A 19,030-nucleotide genomic window follows, 5' to 3' on the forward strand; every position below is an offset into this window, starting at 1 on the left:
AGATCGATGAAGTGAATTTCAAAGTCTCCCGATCGGATCCTTTGGCAAAATCCATTTATCCTTCGGTCGATATCTCGTCGGATCCCATGTCGGATAAAAGTTCCTTGAAGCTGTCTGTTAACCATTTATGTGTATCCGAACGCGATTAGACTAGATTGCAGCGGAACTTTGTTCGGTATATTGTTCTGGGAGAACAGGGAAATGAAGTTAGCGGACAGTCGCTACTGGATGGAATTTATTTCTCGAAAGAAGCACCAATATCTCGGTGGAAACGGCGAAGGAGGAGGAGGGTAGCGATGTCGCAGAATTGGAAAGCGCGACACGCTCCAACCTCAAACTCCGCGAAGCACATAAAGAAATAGTTTGTAACAAGCAAAAATTTTAAAATCTTCCCTACGCTCTTGACGCTTTATCGACGATAAATCAAACTCCCCGAGAGAAGTTCACGCGAACTCGTTGAAGGAAGCGTAAAACGGGCAACACGTATAATACATTATACCATGTCGTCCCTGATCGTAATGCACAACTCGCGAATTATGCTGTTGGAGGTAGCTGTGAAAAATGTGAGTAATTATAGATAAGTTGTATATCATCGCGACGTTTATGTAGCTACGTAGTCAATCGGTAAGTTACTCCGCCCCTTTAAGAAAGATACGAACGAATAGAAAAAATATTTCTCATTGTTAACGTACATTTATGTTCAGTTATTACTTCTGGCCATAGTTGAGTCGAAAACGCCTTTCGTAACGAGAAATTAACTCATAAATTACGTTTCCAAAGAATTTGTGTCCCATATCTCAAGAAGATTGTGATGTTGCATCCTCTACTTCGTCATCCGTGTTGTGACGATTCCCATCTATATGTTTTTTCACTCGAACATAAAAGTCATAGCGATAGGCGTGGATTGTAAAGGAAATATTCCTATTGTCCCCATTTTTACGTAACAGAATTTTGTCCGAGGATGGTATAACGGCAGGTATCTCGAACTTGGACGAGTTTGTTAGATGACATTCTATGTTTAACACAAGGTAATATCAGATTGATTGATACAATCGAGTTGTCGCTTACTATACATCGACAACGGTGTTGCATCTACCACTTAGTGGCAATTATATGTCTCTTTTAGAACACGAGTTAGAGAGTGGGGAAGTAACTTATTGATTGATACGTATTACCACATCTTTTTTCATATTCTTTTTTTTTTGCAAAATTGCAAGCTTTTACATAATAACGACTAAAAATACGATTTTAACGATTTGGATGATCGAAGATGTAAGAGCTTTTATAGTAAAATTCTATACCCGCATATAAATGTGGTTGCTTAGCTTCTTGTACATAAGGTTAGCCGACATCGCAATCTTTCTGAAATTTTTAAATCTAACACGTTCTGTGCCGGTCACGTAATGGCGAGTATATGGGCTAGCAGTCACGTAAGAGCGTAAGGATACGTTATATAGTATTAAAAAGTATCATACCACCGTTTCCTCTTCCTCTTTTAAAATCTGTATTTTTAGAGCATGGAATGACCAAGATGTGTGCTTCACTGCGCGAAGTCACTCGTAAAAAAAAGCTGCAAAAACCTTTCAACAAATAAATATTTCACCAACATGACATATTTACAATAAAACAACGTATCTCCACCGATGTAAAAATTACTCGATGAAACCAATCCACGTAACCTATATTTTTGGCACGGCGTCCACTAAATTCCGTTATATTGACACGATTGAACAGCTGTACATGCCATGGTCCGACGTGTTCGACTCTGCGCTTATGAAGAGGACCGTCATAATGTTTCGAATGCTGGATGACGAATGGACAACGTTGTCGCCGAATCGACGAGACTATCGTTCGTATCGTGGCTCTAATTACGAGAACGAACAATTTTATGGCGGCAGATCCGTGCTGTTCTCCGTACCGGAAACTATGTTCGAGGAGAAAATGTCCGGAGTAGATCTGCAGTTGTATGTGTACAAAGGAGTGTCCAAGTATTTCGAGCTGGAGCCACGACGGAATTTCGGATTCGCCCTCGTCAGGATGGACGATCTGTTTAACGGTATTATCAAGGACCTCTGCGAACGGAAGGAGCTGGAGGGTTATTTTTCTGCCGCACTGGAGCGAGAACCTATATCAAGGTAAATGCATTTAAATACGCGAACCTGGCGTTTATGCAAATTCGCCGGCAAAACGAATTACCGGACGGCAAATGTTACGTCGGCCGGGCTAATGTAATTTAAAAAACTGCTATACCAAGTAGTACTGAATTAGTTTGAACAGCAGCCGGTTTGTTTGTATCGAAAACCGTTTGAATCGTATCGGGCAAAATGTTTCTTCCCCTTCTGAAAAAAGGAGATAGTAATCTCGCGTGTCTGTTTGGTCTTTGTTAATCTTGTTATCTCGTTCGGATTAGTTCGAAACGTTTTACTCGCTAAGATAAACGTACAGGTGGTGTAAACGTTAAACTGGTTTTAGTGAAATTTCCTGCGCCACAATTTCTTCTCGAGTATAATACACGAATTAACGAGACACGAATTAAGAGATACCTAATGTTTCGTCGTTCTCTAAGTATGCAGAAATGCTTGTTGATACGGCTCAGACGCCTGACAGGTGCTTGTGAATCCGCTTTTCTGCGCGGTTGAATTAAGAAAAAAGTAAAGACAGAACAAAATTATGTTAATCGTCCAGGTCGACACGCGGCACGTTCGTTCTGCTGGATGAGGATTTACAAGCAACCGACGCCACCATCGAGCTCTACATACGCATCAGTTACTTGGGCAAATGCATCATAACCGAAGTACACTCCCCTACGAGCATACAAAGAGCATTCTACGCACGCGAGGAAACTGACGACCATTACCAATATCAATTCCGGGAATTAAATACTATGGATCTGGAATCCTTTTGTTGGGGCAGCTTGACGATCATCCCGCCCCTTCATCCTGACAATTTGATCTGTCGATGCAAAGATCTCGTGGACAAATTAGTGGGAGTGGCGACGCAGACGAAAAAGGCGAGAAAACGCAAACGCGACGAATTCGATTTAATGCTCAGAATGGCTCATGTACAGAAACTATTGGCCTTGATGAAAGAGATGAGAAAAAATCGTCCAGATGTAATGCCGCCCGCGGAAACGAAGAGAGTTTGCCCACCGTCACCGTCACCGTGTATCTGCCCCACGATGTGTCCACCTGTCTGCGTTTACACTATGCCCTCCGTTTGTTCCACTCCCTGTCAGCAGACAACCGTTTACTGTCTACCATGAACGAACGCCGTCTACGAGTCACAGAGAATTTGCATAGGAAGCCAGAATCGTGAAGTCGTCCTGGAAGATCCAGAGACGTTACGTCCGCGAGATGAGCTTCAAGTTTTACCATTGTTCCAACCAAATCTTTCCCGAGGTAATCACAGGGACCGTGTCCTATCGTGTTTTATGATTCATTCATCCCTCGCGATTGGACGATTTCCCAAATTGTCGGGTGAAATTTTATGGGCCAGACGAGGTTTGGGGGAGCGGTTTGTACGAGTGCAGCCGAATCGTTGGGTGACTTGGTCGAGGGTCGAGGGTCGAGGGTGTATTTTCCTCGACTTTCTCGAATTACTTATTCCGTTCACAGGAATAGACGCAAGGATGGGAAGCAAGAAAGAATTCTCTTCATCCGCGTACGTTTCTCCCTTTGTGTATCATCGATGTGCATGGAACGTAGGATAATCTGGTCCCGAGACCGGGCGATTGTAAATTGCAAAGCGAACCAAGCCGTCTTCTGAGGAATTTCATGCACCGGGACGTGCAGTTTTTCACCGTGTTCGGGGTAACTCGATATCCACTTCGCGCCCCGGATATTCCGATATTCCATGCAATTGAAAGCCGAAGAGTTTTGCATTTTGATTACAGACACCCTTTCTCCTATACTAGCGAAGAAGATCGCCGCGTACATGTACGTGTATATATACCTACGTACGTATACGGCCACGCCGGGATTTCGATTTGCAGGCAGGGGAGTATTTTATCATCGGTGGCATTATGCAAAGATTCGAATCTGGAGAGGGCGAAAAATCTTCGATCGTGAGGCACGCGGAATCCAGGAACGGGTTTGTGAAAATAGAGCGAACGCTTCTTTTCATCGGTTCGTAAATTTTTGTTGGGAAACCACTGCTCTATTTGGACAATTTCTAAGAGGACTCGATACGTAGGAAGCACTTTTTCAACGTTTTCGCATCTTTTGATATATATGTGCACATATTATCAATCCGTTGAAATTGCACGGTGATATTTGTCAAACGTTAAATCGAAATACGTGATTGCTGTCTAAGAAATAAACGAGTGGGCGTACAATTTTATTTTACGAGTAGTATTCATTAGCTGTCATATGACGAGTAAGCGGTTTTAGTTGCGGTGAAAGTTTACGAGGCTAATGACGACGCACTTTTTTTATGTAAAAGGGAGCCTGGAAACCTTAATGACTGTACGAAAAGTAAAAACCGAACAATTTCAAAGTTGCCACATTCAAAATTAATTGTACGATATATTTGTGTTTCGTAACCTCGCTTTCTTTCCTACGTGCCGCAATTGTGTGCAGCGATGCGCGTGATTGTATCTGAAAAATTCCTTAGAATATCCCACGTTTCTCGATAAAGAGTTCGTCACGTTTTACACGAGTCTTAGCTCACTGAGTGCACTATTTGTTGTCACGCTTAATTTAAACGTACGTATGGAGTGTTTTACAATTCCACGCAAATACGAGCTCCTGTAACTTGGTTGAAATGAACAAAATCCCCCAACATACGTTATCAACTTAATCGACTTTCAGACACTGACGATTTATGCAATTTTGAAATATTTTTTAACGTTATATCCTAAATATGGGGTTTGTGATACTGTAAAATTAAAAATCCTTTGTCACTCATCTGGAGTCGGAAGAACGATGATCTTTTACTGAAAGAGCATGCGCCCATGGCATAGTAATACAAGATCAAAATGATCTCGGAATATGCTCGAACGCGATAAAAAACAGCCGGCGAGTGAAAGTGTGCATTTTTACGTTCACGGGTCCCTCAAAATGCGATCGCAATAAATCACCGGAATAAAAGTGACTGGCACCTTGTATGCATGCCACTGAATGGCTATTACACGGCACTAACGAATTTCTATGTGTAGCGCAATATTCCTTGACTATGCTAGACTTCAATTCGAAAGCATAATTCCACGATCTCTAATGCAAGGTTAAGTGTATTGGAGAATCTTCCTAGGACGGAAGCTCGGAATATCGCAGAGATTGTGTAATTCTTAAACAAATACCCAGAATTATCAAACATCGAAGTCTAAGACAACTACTATATTTGCCGTAACAATCTCGAGTATTGCATTTCATTCAACAAGAAATGATGAATTATTCAATGATGAATCGACATTTTCCTGATTGGTCGATTTAGAATTTTATAAGAAACGCGAATTTAGAAAGTAAAATATTGATTCATAGTTGAAAGTTAAATAAAGTACAAGGGTCGAAACGTATAAGACTAGGTATATTTCGTGAAAGTTTCGATAATGTATGAATATAGCGGGATACAAATATTTATTTCTTTATACGTTGTCCTTATAGCGGTATTGATACCCGTGAAACAAATGCTGAGAAAAAAAGGAAACACGTTTCAGCAAAAGCTCTGTACATTCGGTGTTCACCACGCTCGACGTGATACGTTACTCTTGAATTCCCTCCAAGAGTGGATTTTACCCGGATTTTCGAATTTGCCCGATTTTCTCGTACATTCACCTTCAATTTATCGCGAAGTAAAAGCAGATGCAAGATGGATCGATCTGGAAAACTCCAAAGTCCAATAGAACCCAGTTCTGGGGAGAATTCAACGGTAACATATTAGGTCGATTACCGTGAAACGCTTCTAGACACCAAAACACGATTTCGCAAATATATCCCTTTAAAAAGAAAGAAAACGAGGATGTTCTATCCATACGTGTGTTCTTCTATAAAATTAGATTTCCCCTATATATATATATTAACAGAATTCTCCAAACGAATTTCCAAAATCAAAATTCCACCAGCTTTTGAATGAAAGATGTTAGCTTGTCAAATTTGAAGATGATAGACACTGAGAACTTCCGAGGGATAAATCTCCGGAGGCAACAAAATGCAGCTGCAAGATTAATACACTTCCTGCGGCGCGTGTCTCTTGAATTTGACTCCGACAATCTCGACAAAATCTCGTTCGATCATAGTCGGAAATGCAGACAGCTTCTTCCACCCGCGACCACGCCGACATTTAGATAAATAGCGGGGAATCCAAAAAGAGGGGCGCGTATACGAGGGCAATAGTTCGGCAAAGATAAGCGAGATGCGAAATGGCTTCGCCATAACAGGAAAAATACGAAACGTCGGTACGTGTGTTTCGTGTAGACGCTCGTCTAGACGCGAGCCAGTATACGTATATATACCGTGTGTATACGACGATACATAACCCCCTGTGCACAGCAGGATGTGGAAGACTCGGGGGAACGAGATTACAGGAGATCGAGGAGGAAGAAGGAGTAGGAGTTGAAACGGCCGGAGTGACTCGTTTTCCTCCCTGTTTTCCAGACGGGGCCTACCACCACGCGTCTCAGAAACTATGGATTATCGGGTATAGTTGGCACTCTCCCCTCCAAGCAACTCGAGAGGCATTGATAGTTGGACAGGCATCTAACAATGAACGAACACGTCAGGAGATTAGGGGGCACTTTATAAACGGCTGGCCACCAAGGGAATCGCTGTGAAACGTTATCGACAAGTTCGATGACACGCGTCGCACCAGTAGTGCTAGTGCTGTGGTGTTTAACTGGCTTTCTAAGTGGCTGGTAGTCGGCCGACACGGCGGGTGAGTAGAGAGAACCCGAAGTACACCGAGTAGCTTGACGGTCCTCGATGTTACTCCGGTCTCCGGTGTTCGCGGTGACATCGGCGCAGACAAGATGTATCGATTACTGATACTTAAGCACACCGGTGTGTACGATGAGTTGGACGGCTACCGTCGTTTAGCTAGCAGACGAGACTGTCGAGACTTCGCCGTTCCACGAAAATGTTCCTCTCTGATTACGAGCCAGAATAACGTCAGCTACCCGGTTTTCCAGCGCTAGCAATTAGCCGCTACGATTGACACGCAATTAGACTAGGAGGCAAAACAGGGAATAAAAAAAGTAGGAAGAGGATCGAATATCGAGAATACTCGTTTCGAGAGTTTCTCGCAGAGTGAACTAATTGCGACAAATCAAGGATGTACGTGCGTACAGCCAGCATGTAAATATACGCGTGATAGATAGAAGTAATAACTTTGTGGATCTTCCTTTGAAACGATTATTTAACCATGTGATGCCGTTACGTGTAATCGTTACGTTTAAACCACCCGTGCTATAAGGTATGCCGTGTTCGGCGCGTTGAAAACAGGGTAACGTCTTTGGCAATTATCGATAATCGATAGATGATGCTTCATTGCGATATATTTAACGAATAACACGTGTGCGTAGCTTGATAATTCGTAACAGCTAATACAGTGGTTTCGACCGAGTGTTTGATAAGCTAGTGTACAGTCATTAACATTTGATAAATGATGCGCTATTAAAGGATTAGCCAGCCGCTAGTTTAAACGTTGATGACCATTGATGAATAAATATCAAGTAAATTAGACCATTCTACGTATCCATGACACAAGCATATACCGAATCATTCAATATTGCCTTAACAGGGTATACAATACTATGAATGAAACGGTGAAATTTCGTGTCCCGAAACAACTTGAAACAAGAACCGTTAGCCTGGATAAACGAAGTAAGTTAAAACGCTTGGAAATAGAAAACAATTCCATTGCATTTAAAATCATGATCATTCGCTTAATTGATAATGACAGTACGAGACATCAATCTCGTTTTATAGACACGGTTGCTTGGTATTCCAGGTAGTTAGGTACATAGACGAGTCTGTACTCCGACAAACCAGTTAGAATCCTAATTTGCTCATCAAAGTCGGTACGCGATACCGAAGCAATATGTATATTTGTGTATGTATTTTGATCGGTTCTATAATGATCGTACAGAATTGCTGATGGTTATGCAAGTAATTCCCTAATGAGGTATTTAATCCTAAATTTGTATTCTCTTTACTTCTGCAATCAACGCGTTTGCAATTATGTATCTTTACCTATACGTGCATAAATAATATTTTTCGTCGTTGAAATCCATAGTACGAGTTATTAAACACTGCATTAGCGGACCAGTTGCTTTGAGCATATCTCAAACATTAGATTTATGGAATATCGGTTATTAATTTACTATATCCGCGCCAGCATATTGTGGATGTTTGTCAAACGATCCGAAGCAGCCAGAGAATTTTCGAATGTTCGGGGCGTTCAGCAATATAGGAGACGAAGCGATGTTACGAAGCTTGTATCTACCCTGGAACAAGCCACTACGAACATTTTCCGTGATGCTGGAACTTTGAAAGATTATAACTCGAACGGAAGCGTTTACAAACCCAGAGTTTATACCACGTTGTTTCGTTACCACTAGAACGCCGTATACGAAAACGGGGAAGCTCGTTTTGGCAGCAACATGCAACATGGGATGGAAAGTTTTTACAGTAATTTAACCTCGATTAATTACCATCTATACAGGTACTTTAGAGAAAATCGATAAAATTCAATCAATTTCATTAATGGATTTGGTAGTTTCTATTGTAACTTCCTTCATCACGTTCCATGAGTAGAATATTAGGAAATGAAATTTTCGCTGCGCTATGTTTTCATTTTTGTATTTGCGCGCATACAGCGCGTTATCTTTTATTCGGAGAATCCATTTCCTGCGGGGCGACAAATATTCCAGCTACAATAGAACGCAATATCCTGCACAAATCTTTCAGCACTATCACGCTTTCGGGTACCAATCTTTCATCCGCTCTAAACTCGATCTATGTATTTTAATGGTTTATTGCTCTTATTGCACAGAATGTAGTGAGATAATTCACTATGTTTCACTTTAATAAATAATAGTCTTTGCTACTAAGGTTTGCTCACGTTCCTCAATATTACTAGAAATATAAAAAATATCGAAAGTTTTGAGTGATGGTTAGGGAATGTAGATATATAGCAAAATCGAAAGTATCTCTTACTTAACGTGCATAGTCGAAATTACACGCGTTATGCCGGTCAAATGACTTGTAACGCTTGCCCAAGCATTCGTTTCTTTTAAAGTACTTAGCTTAGACGGTGTGACTAATAACGCCATTTCTTTACGACTCGATCGATTTAATGGATTGTCAAACATTTTCTCAGCGAGAAAGCGATTACTCCCGAATAGAGAAATGAGAAAGATGGATGATACAGAGTAATAGGAGAAGGACGTACCTTTTCGCGTAAAAATAAGTTAAAATGTAGAATAACACTTTTTCATAGCACGTTTTCTTTTTGAGAAAATGCAGTCTTCAATTATTGTTGGAAAAAATGAACCGGTTCTAATGAAACCTATCGTTACGAAGTCCACAACTTCGTGATTTCATTAGGTGTAATTGGTCTGCGACATATGTATACATCATATATGATATAGTTTTGTGAGCTATAGCATACTATGCCATTATCCGCTCAATTTTCATATTTGATTTTTCCGAAAACAAAGCGTTGTATGAAAAAATGTTATTTTATACTTTGATCTATTTTTACGTGACGAATAACGTGTAGTTGGATCGCAATTTCGGAATCAGCCGTATAAGAAAGATAAATAGATTCGCCGTTACCAATTTGTAGCTTTCACTCATTATCAACCTTTCAACCCTGTTCGTAAAAAGATCCAAGGCATTAACAAACGTTAAATGCGTTCTCCGGAAACTTACTTTCGCGCTCATCCACGCCGTTCCTCCGATTCTTCTTCTTCGCTAACGAACGAACGTCCGCGGAAATTCGTGGCGCGTTTCTCAAGCTGCAATTTCCTCTGTTACTCCCATTATGACCCTGCTGGTTACACAAATCGCAAAAGCATCATTAACAGATGAAGATAATTGCAAAGCGTTACCCATAGCGTTGTAGCGTAGTGTTATCCACTAGCTTGAGGCAATCGAGCATGGATTTAATATCTGCGAATAGTCACGGTGGTATCACCGCGTGTTCGTGCTACGTTGATACCGGAAGTCGGGATATGAAGCGAAGCGATTGGAAGAGAATGCAAAAACTCGCTCGAGAGATTTCGACAGTACGATATTTCGACAGGATGTTCTCGATTAGATAAACTTTTGCAATGGTTTGTTTGCGAAATGTTAATCGAATGAGTGGATTTAGAGTCTAAGCATTTCGAGACTAATGGGATAAGACGTCCTGAGATAACTGTTAGGAAGTTGCTAATTTATTCTATTTAGACTGCTGATGTTTAGGTATTTATTTATTACCCATAAAGTCAAAAGATGTAAAAATATACGTAACGCAAACAATATATAGAAATACAATAAAAATATTAGACGCGTAGCGATGTGAAATTTAATGATTAAAATAAATATCCGCTTAATTTCCATTTTAATCGTGTTCAGAATAATTGAAATTTGTATAAACATTCACGGTCTTTATAACTTTTCATGTAACAATTAGGAAATGGAAATCACGCAGGAATTTGTTTCATCAACTAAATAGCGCAAAGAAAAATTCACCTCGAAAGGTTAACTTAAAATTATCTCGTCGCCCGATTCCCAACGACTCGTCCATGATCATTTCTTTATTTATAAATGGCTTATTTTTAAATGTGTCATTTCGTTCCATATTCGTTACCTATAAAAATTGTTACACTAGCAAGAACTATAATCATCCTAACTAAAATTGATTTGTCTTCATCAACTTTTAATTCTTTAATTATAAAAGTTCTTGATTAAAGGGTGACCTGGTAAACTTTAGGATTTTAAATATATTTGGACTTTCAGTTTTCAAAGTAGATTCTCAGGATTTTTAAAGAGAATTTTAATTTTCTTGAATCTTCTATAAATTGGCACGAAAATGATACATGCAAGAATATATCCAATTCCTTCTAAAAGTTAATAGAAAGGTCTAAGTGTCGTAATATTCTATTTCCGCAACAATATCAATTTTAAACCTGTTCGCGACCTCGCTCGCATTAACGGTGAAAATTCAATTGAATTTGTCAGGGACGTTATCATGGATGACATCGTTGCTACAGGCAGGGTTTCGTTGCATCGTGAACGAACAACGCGAAAACGGACGATAATTTCAGCGAACGTGCACTTGTGTCAGTTTCGACGATAGTGTCGTTCGACGGTCCATCATACGTGGTCGTCGTTATATGGGTACGCGACCACGGATCGACGCACCTATTTTTATGAACTGGCATAGAAAACGAAAAGGAAATTGCCGTCGATGTCGAAAGACGCAATTTTACGAGCGAAAGCGGGGCAGGCTCGGTTTGATGCTCGCTATGCGCGGCGTACCGTAAATCACGGTTCCCCGAATTTCGAAAGATGCTGGATTGGAATAGAACACCATGTGGAGTAACACGCGTAATCATTTAATGACCAAAGAGATTAGCAGGTTGAATATATGAATTTTGTTGCATACGGATTTGTGAAACGTACATTAAGACCAACCGAATTAATCGCAATTGTGTGTGTGTATGTCAGAAATGCATCGAAGAGTACGAAAAACACGAAAAAATGATGAAACGTCGGCAATCATTTCGATCGGTCGACAGACATGTATTTAAGGTAGAGATTAATGTAAAATGTCTGTTCATGTCACAATATACAGTGATCGATATACAGTACGCAAAGATTTATGTAATTCGTCTGTCTTTGTGTGACTGACTTATCAAAAGAACGTACTTTGATAAAAATCCAACAGAAAATTTCTCATAAAATCGTTTACACTTACGTATCACCATAAAATGGCTTTAAAACGCGATTCAAGGGAAATAAAGTTTTCCGCTTTGCCCTGAAGAAATGAAGCGGAATGTCGATAAAATGTTGGAACAAAGCGCGGCATGCTAACAAAAACGCGATTGAAACCCGCAAAGAACCACAAATATGCCAAATGCTAGATAACCAAGATCGAAGAAATGCTAGATTTTAACTAAGGAGGGTCGACAGATCTTCCATAATCTATAAATCTATAGGACGATTGTATAGAATGCCTGGAATCGTAACTGGTTCAACGTCAAACTGTTACGAACATACGTATCGGTTAAGGAACAGGAAACTTTCCATATATCGTTGAATATCTTTTCCGCGCAGCGTGCGCCCGGAAGTCGCAGATGTCCGCCATGTAGCTTTATGCTCCGATCACATGCAGCGGACACAGAGTCGCACATGTGTCATCGGTGTTATTGAATTATTAATATAAAGCCGGACATCTGCCCAAATGCGTTTCGACCACGTTCCAACAACAAAAACGGTTAATAAAATTCCCGCCCTCACGAGGCAATTTCATTTTAAAGTGATAATAGGGGTGATAATAGAAATGATAAAGAATCTTGAGAATCTTGGCACCGCTCTCTTTGTCTTCTAATTTCACTCTGGAATAATTCACGTTGTACGAAATTGTTTTAGAATGCATTAAACTTTTGATTGAATCCGGGTGCTCGACGTAAAATTCGTGCAACGTCACTAAATGCTCGTTCTTTCTTTCACTTTGAGTGGCAGTGCCAATTAGTTTGCAATTTAAACTTGAAACAAACGGATATGGAATATAAAAATATAGAATTGATTGTTTTTCAAATGGATGGGGATTTATAGCTGAAATAAAGACGTGGCTTTTTTATTTGTATCTTACACACTATGTTCAAAGAGAACAACTATTTCATACGCAAAAGATCTCGTTGGCTTGAGTTGTAAAATTTCTCTAATAATTTATAAAAAGAAAAAAGAAATTTGTTTCACAATTCAAGAAATCACAGTCCTGAAAATAAACATTCTCTGTAAATAATTGGATCGTGTTGTAAAATCGTTGAAAATCTACTCGTAATTGTAAGGATAAGCGGTCGATTTGTTCGCCGTCTGGAAATACTAGCTTCTGTCGTGCAAGTGGTAATAAAGATTACCAGAGATTAACAGATACTTTCTTGGTGTACGGGCGACAACATTTATATATAAAATCGCCAGCGCTATTCAAGATCTTTCCACGCCATTTCAGATCGATTCAGTTACTTACGATATTCGTCCCGGAGCAAATCGTACAAATTTCGCGAGACGGGTAATCTAATAGACAGAGCCAATTGTAACGTAGAAAACATTATTTATTTTATCTCGTTTACGCAGCAATTCGATTCGATTGTTTAGCGAACAGCAATTGCCGTGAATGAAAAATGGCCTCTGGAACGACTTCGGAGTTTATTTTAGTTCTGGAATTAAACGAGCGTTCAATTAAACGGAGATTATTAAGAGTGCTTATCGCTTCTTGAAAACTTCAGTCGTGATTTATTTCACAGGCTCGCGAGTGTATTTCTACAAAATTTATATAAGTCTATCAAGCAGCGTCGGCTCGCGCGATTCGTCCCAGACCTTACACTTTCTTCCACCTTGAATGCAAAATGCCTCGTAAAAGAGATGGTTAACTTCCTTATATCTGACAAATTACGCCTATCGAACGGGTTACGCGCCCGTGAAGCTTGGTAGAATATGTGCAGCTATATAGCAACGCATGTTTCTATCCTTTATGCAGAGAAGCGAGAACCGATGATGTAACCGAAGTGGATGCAATTACTGCCTTTATATTGTACGTGTAATTTATAGTCATATCGCTGGCTTAATGGTTAATCACGTTAATTAATTAATGCGACCATAGTAAGATAATTAGAGTATCGGTAATATATTTAACGAACAGAAATTTTACACGAAGGCTGGTCGTAAAATTTGATCGGAGACCGGGGAGAGGATCATTTCTATCGGCGTTTTAGCACGCGTATCTATCAATTTTCAAATTAGGAACGAAAATCGAGTAGCATCTCGTTTCAAGAATGTGTACCACCACGGTAACATGGTACGAAGAAAAGAAGGAGGCGAATCAGACGATGGAGAAGGACGTGGAACCGCTTCCACTGCCAGTACGAACCTCGGCCAGCCAACGGATAATATGGCGAAATGTGATTGGTATCATTGTGCTTCATTTCCTCGCCGTTTACGGTTTCGTGAGCGGTTATCGAGATGCCAAGCTTTGGACGTGGATTTGGAGTAAGTACATATCGTGACTCGTTTCTACTTCGTACCGGAAATTCGCTTTTCTCCTTTTTCAAATTTCCTTCATTCTACCTCTTTTATTTTTATCCATTCAGAATTTCAAACAAACCATTTATTGACGCATCAAACATTTGAGTTTGCTGGAAAATCGATTTTTATCCCATTTTTCTCTCGATTCTATCCTTTTCTTTCAATCTGCAAGCTTGAGATTTAAGCATCCTGCGCTCTTCTCGCCCAAATATTCCTTTATCCCTTAGAAAACCTTTTAAGCTTGAAGAAAGTAAGAAGTTAAGAAATTTATTAAATGGAAGATCAATTAAGAAATTAAGTATCGATATGCGTGACTCTCCATTTCGATTTCATGCTAAACGTATATACTTTTTAAATATCAAAAATCCTCTTGGCTGAAACGAAAACGAAACTGAGATATAAATATTGAAGGATCGTAGCATAGACGTTAACGTATCATCGACTTGCGACAAATTTTTCATGCTTTTTATATTACATCATCCTGAAGGTTTTGCGTACGGTGTCGTGGCTGGTTTGGGAATAACAGCAGGAGCTCATCGCCTGTGGGCGCATAAAAGTTATTCCGCCAAGATTCCTCTGCGAATATTTCTTGCTTACTTATATTGCATGGCTGGTCAGGTAGGTTAATCCCTTCTAACTTTCTGTGTTCACGCTCGAGGAAGTGTCTCGAGCAATAATTTCATAGATGTTTCTTGTTCGATTAGACGCATTTTTATAAATGGATACGAGATCACAGGACGCATCATAGATACACAGAAACAAATGCAGACCCGCACGACGCGACCCGTGGATTTTTCTTCTCTCATATCGGCTGGCTGATGGTTAAAAGGCATCCAGCCGTGAAAGAATACGGCAGTAAAATCGATATGAGCGACATCACTGCGGATCCTGTAATAAAATTCTTTGACAAGTAAGATATTTCCTCTAAGCTAGTTTGCCTACACGTACGGCTGTCGGAACGTGCTCGCTCATCTTCATGTTTACAGTGGTAATTCAAAGATATCAGTCCTGTTCTAATGGATTCATGAATTTCCTCGTTCCTTTACGAGCTTATGATTAGCTTCGCGTTCCTTAGGAATTTTGATAAAGCTACACCGTATCAAAGCATCGAAATATTCCACTGAAAGGACACGTAACTCGGAAATGAGAGCCGACGAATATGTGTTCACGTTACCGGAAGCCGAGCCATGGAAGCTTCCAAGATCTCGTTCGCGTTAAAACAACGTGAATTACATTTCGTCGCGGCTAGTCAAACCGTGAAACGCGGTCATTTGGACATTTTGCTATCTCATTGCAGGTATTACGAGGTCATCATGGTTTCGCTGTGCTTCGTACTGCCGATATTGTTGCCGGTGTTCGCGTGGAGCGAAACGTGGTTCATAAGTGTTCATGCGATGCTCATTCGCTACGTCTGGTCGTTGCACGCCACTTTTATCGTGAACAGTTTCGCCCACATGTGGGGAAATCGACCGTATAACAGGCAAGTTTTGGCGCGACTCACTCCGCGCTACCTGATCACGGGGCCAAGTTAATTAAAACTTGCGAACGACGACGGAGCCGTTTTTCAAACGCGATTTAACCCCGTTTCTACTCGGCTGCAGGAGGGTCAAGCCAACGGAAAACCCAACCGTTTCTTTCTTCGCGCTGGGTGAAGGTTGGCATAATTACCATCATTCTTTCCCGTGGGATTACAAGGCTGCGGAACTGGGCGCATATGGCCTGAATCCTACCACCGGTTTTATAGAGCTGATGGCGCGCTTAGGCTTGGCGTACAATTTAAAAACACCGAAGAAAGAGCTGGTCGATCGAACGATACTGAAGAAGGGCGATGGAACGGACAGCCTTTGGGGACATCGGAGACACTGAGAAGATTTCGTATCGGGAGCGATATAGTCAGGTCGTAAAACGAAGCGTTAAAATAGGGTCACTAGTTGATCTAACTGCAGCTAGGGTTATGTGCATTTTGTATGCACACTGGTACTTACGTACGTCAGCTTTCTGAAATTTCTGACAGTACAATGATAAGTCATAAAATTGATAGAAGTCAGAATTTTGTAAAATTTGAACTGATCCTGAGTCGACATAGTATAATCCTGGACGAAGCTCTGGGTAATTGCTTATGTCCTTCAAATTACATATTTCAACTGTGTTATATATTCTACTGACCGATTTTGCGATCTCACTGTATCGCGTCCATTTACTATACATACTAAATTTTTTTATATGACTGCAAGAAGAAAAAACGGCAGCCTCGAATACCAAATATTATTTTTATAAAGCAAAAATGTGGGGTGGAAATATTCTTTTTATTTAAATGTTTTTGTATATTTTCGTATTTGTAGAGGGATTTATATGCTTCGGACGTCACGCGAATCCTTTTGCTGTTATCATTCCAGGTTTATTTAGCGCGTTTTCGCATCGCGTATCAGGCCAGGTCAGGTATATGGGTGAACACGTACGCGTATAATGCTAGGCCGATGTTTATGTAGGAACAAATAGTTTCCTCTACGTGTATCTACCGTACTTATGTTTCTCTCCAATTAAAGCCACCGCAAGTGTTTTTATAATAAAACCGATCACAGCGAAATCGGGCAATCTGTTCAAATATTAAATGACGCTGAAAAAACATTCGTTCGTTGGTCGTAGAAAGTAATCGAGATAGATTCACGTTAATTAGCGAGGATATTGAATATTTACGATGGTATACTATATACTGTAGCGTGCTACAGAGTACAACGAATGAAACGAAAACGAACAGAATACCTTCACGGAAGTTCGTCTCGAAATGCAAATAGCATTTGCAAATGAAACGAAATAAGGCTTACTTTACCAAGGAACTTTACGAATTTCCCGTTGTAGCATACACAACCGTCAGCGCTGAGCTGACAACAAACTTTAAACAGGGTTCACCGTTTGCAAGCTCCAAATTCTGCCACAGCGTTATATAGGACGTGAAAATTATTTATTCGATACCATGTACTATACTACTATATTTCTGAACGTGAAAAGTAACGTTTCAAGAGCATTTTCGAAAATACGATAGCGGGGCTTGTTACGCATCGCGTTGTTCATTTATTCAAGAAGTCTGTAAGAGTTGTCGAAAAGCGACCTTGTTCTACCTTGCTTTAACGGTGAAAGCACCAACGAAGGGTCGTCGTTTCGGAAGGTACGTAATGAATGCTGCAGTAATGAACCGTGTTTAGCCTATGTATTCGGGCGCACACCCATATACAGCACGGTCATTTCCGGTTGGTACTCTGTGTTGTCCATCTCTTTGTCCCTTAAAATGCCACTTCTTTCGTAGAATTATCGAGGAATAAGCGTCAATTTCTCGGCAATAAATAGACTTTAATATCGATTAATCGGAGGCAAAACGCTTCTAATCGAGCCTAAACCAATGTTAATTAACGAGCATGCAATCGTCGAAAACGAAACGATTTCAGATAATTTCGGCACGTTCCGCGTTTGGTATGCATGAGGCTCGTGTAAATTTTCATCAGGTGATCATTATTGGTCCGTGTTCGGTAATGATGGTCGCGCGTATTTTGCGTACACGCGGCAACCACTTTCACTCGTCGCGTTCCGACACGCGGCGCTTGCATATCGCACGAATTATTCAACGAAACGGCGGAAATTAATTATCGGTGCAACAACGGTTACTGAAGCTTTAACGATGTAGTAATTACATGCTGGCTGCTCGCCGTACTGAGAAAACACGTAACCGGTCGTGTTTGCAATCGTGTAATATTTCGCAGATTTGTATTAGCTACGCGATAGATATCGCGCATAGATTACACGCTTTATAAATACCGGTGGCATTTCTGCTCTCCACGTGTTCGTTCTACGATATTGTTCATCTATGTTTTAGATTACCGTTGGTACCACCCCCGTTTATTTTTAGGCAGACAGAGAGGGAAGGAAAAAAAGAAAGAAAGAAAGAAAACATTGCACGAAACTACAGGCTATCGTAAAGTCGGGCAAAAATACACTACGAGTTTCCATAAGTATGACACGAAGGCAGCGCAGTTATAGCGACTTTTCATATTTATAGCTGGACAGGACATTGTTTCACCGTATGTACGGCTACTGGCCTATAGTATTTTTATCTTCGACAGTTATTCTCGGATGATAGGTAGCCGATAATAACAGCGTAGAGACTAGTTTTTTTATTAGCTACGCAGTATCATCGTTTTGGAAGAAGAATGCGCTAAAAATGGAAAATGGTAATCGATGAATGTTATATTTCAGAGACGTAAAAATGTATTTCTAAAAAATCACGCAATAATTCGTTGGGGAAAATTTGTCGTCTAAATTAAAATGCAAAGTAGCTCAAACAGAGGGATGAATCATTGCTCTCATATCGAGCTAAGGGTATTTCTATTCAAACAAGGATGTCATGGAAAATTAACGTTTTTTTACGATCCTATTCGGATATAACATTTATCGATTCTGATTACCTTCAATTACGGTTATACCTTAGTTGGAAACGATTTCGCGGAGAATCACTTTTCTACGTTTCTCCGGTAATTCTCTCGTGTATTGATTAACGATAAGAGATGAAATCAGTGTCTGCGTCCTCACACTATGTACCGTGTATTTCTGCCATTCCCTCGGCATCGTCGAGTATTTTCCTCTATGAATTTGTTATGACCTTAGCAATAGAACGGATCGATAAGACACATTCTGTCTGTGCGCGCCTCTGATGTGTCTTTTACCGTCGCCTCGAGGCGATGGAATAAATTTGAATCGCATATATGTACAGAGAAAGATCGTTCGTTGATCCGATACGACTGGAAAAATCA

The 19,030-nt window shown here is 40.3% G+C and overlaps 3 protein-coding genes across 7 annotated transcripts in view; 2 read left to right on the forward strand and 1 right to left on the reverse strand.

The window, feature by feature from the left end:
- LOC117232273 (follistatin-related protein 5-like) overlaps nucleotides 1-19,030 on the reverse strand; it is a 47,033-nt gene that overhangs the window by 24,115 nt on the left and 3,888 nt on the right. The window lies entirely within an intron of this gene.
- On the forward strand, nucleotides 110-4,336 carry LOC117232276. Of its 2 annotated transcripts, XM_033491568.1 has the most exons (4): nucleotides 110-563; nucleotides 1,735-2,135; nucleotides 2,686-3,398; nucleotides 3,615-4,336. In XM_033491568.1, exons 1-3 carry the CDS (start codon nucleotides 501-503, stop codon nucleotides 3,260-3,262), a joined length of 1,041 nt encoding a protein of 346 aa, XP_033347459.1. In that variant the 5' UTR covers nucleotides 110-500; the 3' UTR covers nucleotides 3,263-3,398; nucleotides 3,615-4,336. The 2 variants fall into 2 exon arrangements, with proteins under 2 accessions (XP_033347459.1, XP_033347458.1); XM_033491567.1 differs by lacking the exon at nucleotides 110-563 and having other exon boundaries at nucleotides 1,273-2,135.
- LOC117232277 (acyl-CoA Delta(11) desaturase-like) lies at nucleotides 6,579-17,520 on the forward strand. 4 transcript variants are annotated; one of them, XM_033491571.1, is made up of 6 exons: nucleotides 6,579-6,867; nucleotides 13,947-14,192; nucleotides 14,716-14,846; nucleotides 14,933-15,138; nucleotides 15,526-15,708; nucleotides 15,830-17,520. In XM_033491571.1, exons 2-6 carry the CDS (start codon nucleotides 13,979-13,981, stop codon nucleotides 16,092-16,094), a joined length of 999 nt encoding a protein of 332 aa, XP_033347462.1. In that variant the 5' UTR covers nucleotides 6,579-6,867; nucleotides 13,947-13,978; the 3' UTR covers nucleotides 16,095-17,520. The 4 variants fall into 4 exon arrangements, with proteins under 4 accessions (XP_033347462.1, XP_033347463.1, XP_033347461.1 ...); XM_033491572.1 differs by having other exon boundaries at nucleotides 13,964-14,192; XM_033491570.1 differs by having other exon boundaries at nucleotides 6,581-6,867; nucleotides 13,978-14,192.

Source organism: Bombus vosnesenskii, unplaced genomic scaffold (assembly GCF_011952255.1).
Source record: "Bombus vosnesenskii isolate JDL3184/JDL3185 unplaced genomic scaffold, Bvos_JDL3184-5_v1.1 scf7180000013285, whole genome shotgun sequence".
NCBI classification, from domain to species: Eukaryota; Metazoa; Arthropoda; class Insecta; order Hymenoptera; family Apidae; genus Bombus; species Bombus vosnesenskii.

What these genes read in the sequence shown, in the direction of transcription:
- LOC117232276 (XM_033491567.1), top strand. Translation starts at nt 1,660, where the DNA reads ATGAAACCAATCCACGTAACCTATATTTTTGGCACGGCGTCCACTAAA. An exon ending in GAGCGAGAACCTATATCAAG is followed by an intron (nt 2,136 to 2,685) that starts GTAAATGCATTT and finishes TTAATCGTCCAG; the next exon opens with GTCGACACGCGGCACGTTCG.
- LOC117232277 (XM_033491571.1), top strand. Translation starts at nt 13,979, where the DNA reads ATGTGTACCACCACGGTAACATGGTACGAAGAAAAGAAGGAGGCGAAT. An exon ending in TATATTGCATGGCTGGTCAG is followed by an intron (nt 14,847 to 14,932) that starts GTAGGTTAATCC and finishes TTGTTCGATTAG; the next exon opens with ACGCATTTTTATAAATGGAT. An exon ending in GTAATAAAATTCTTTGACAA is followed by an intron (nt 15,139 to 15,525) that starts GTAAGATATTTC and finishes ATCTCATTGCAG; the next exon opens with GTATTACGAGGTCATCATGG.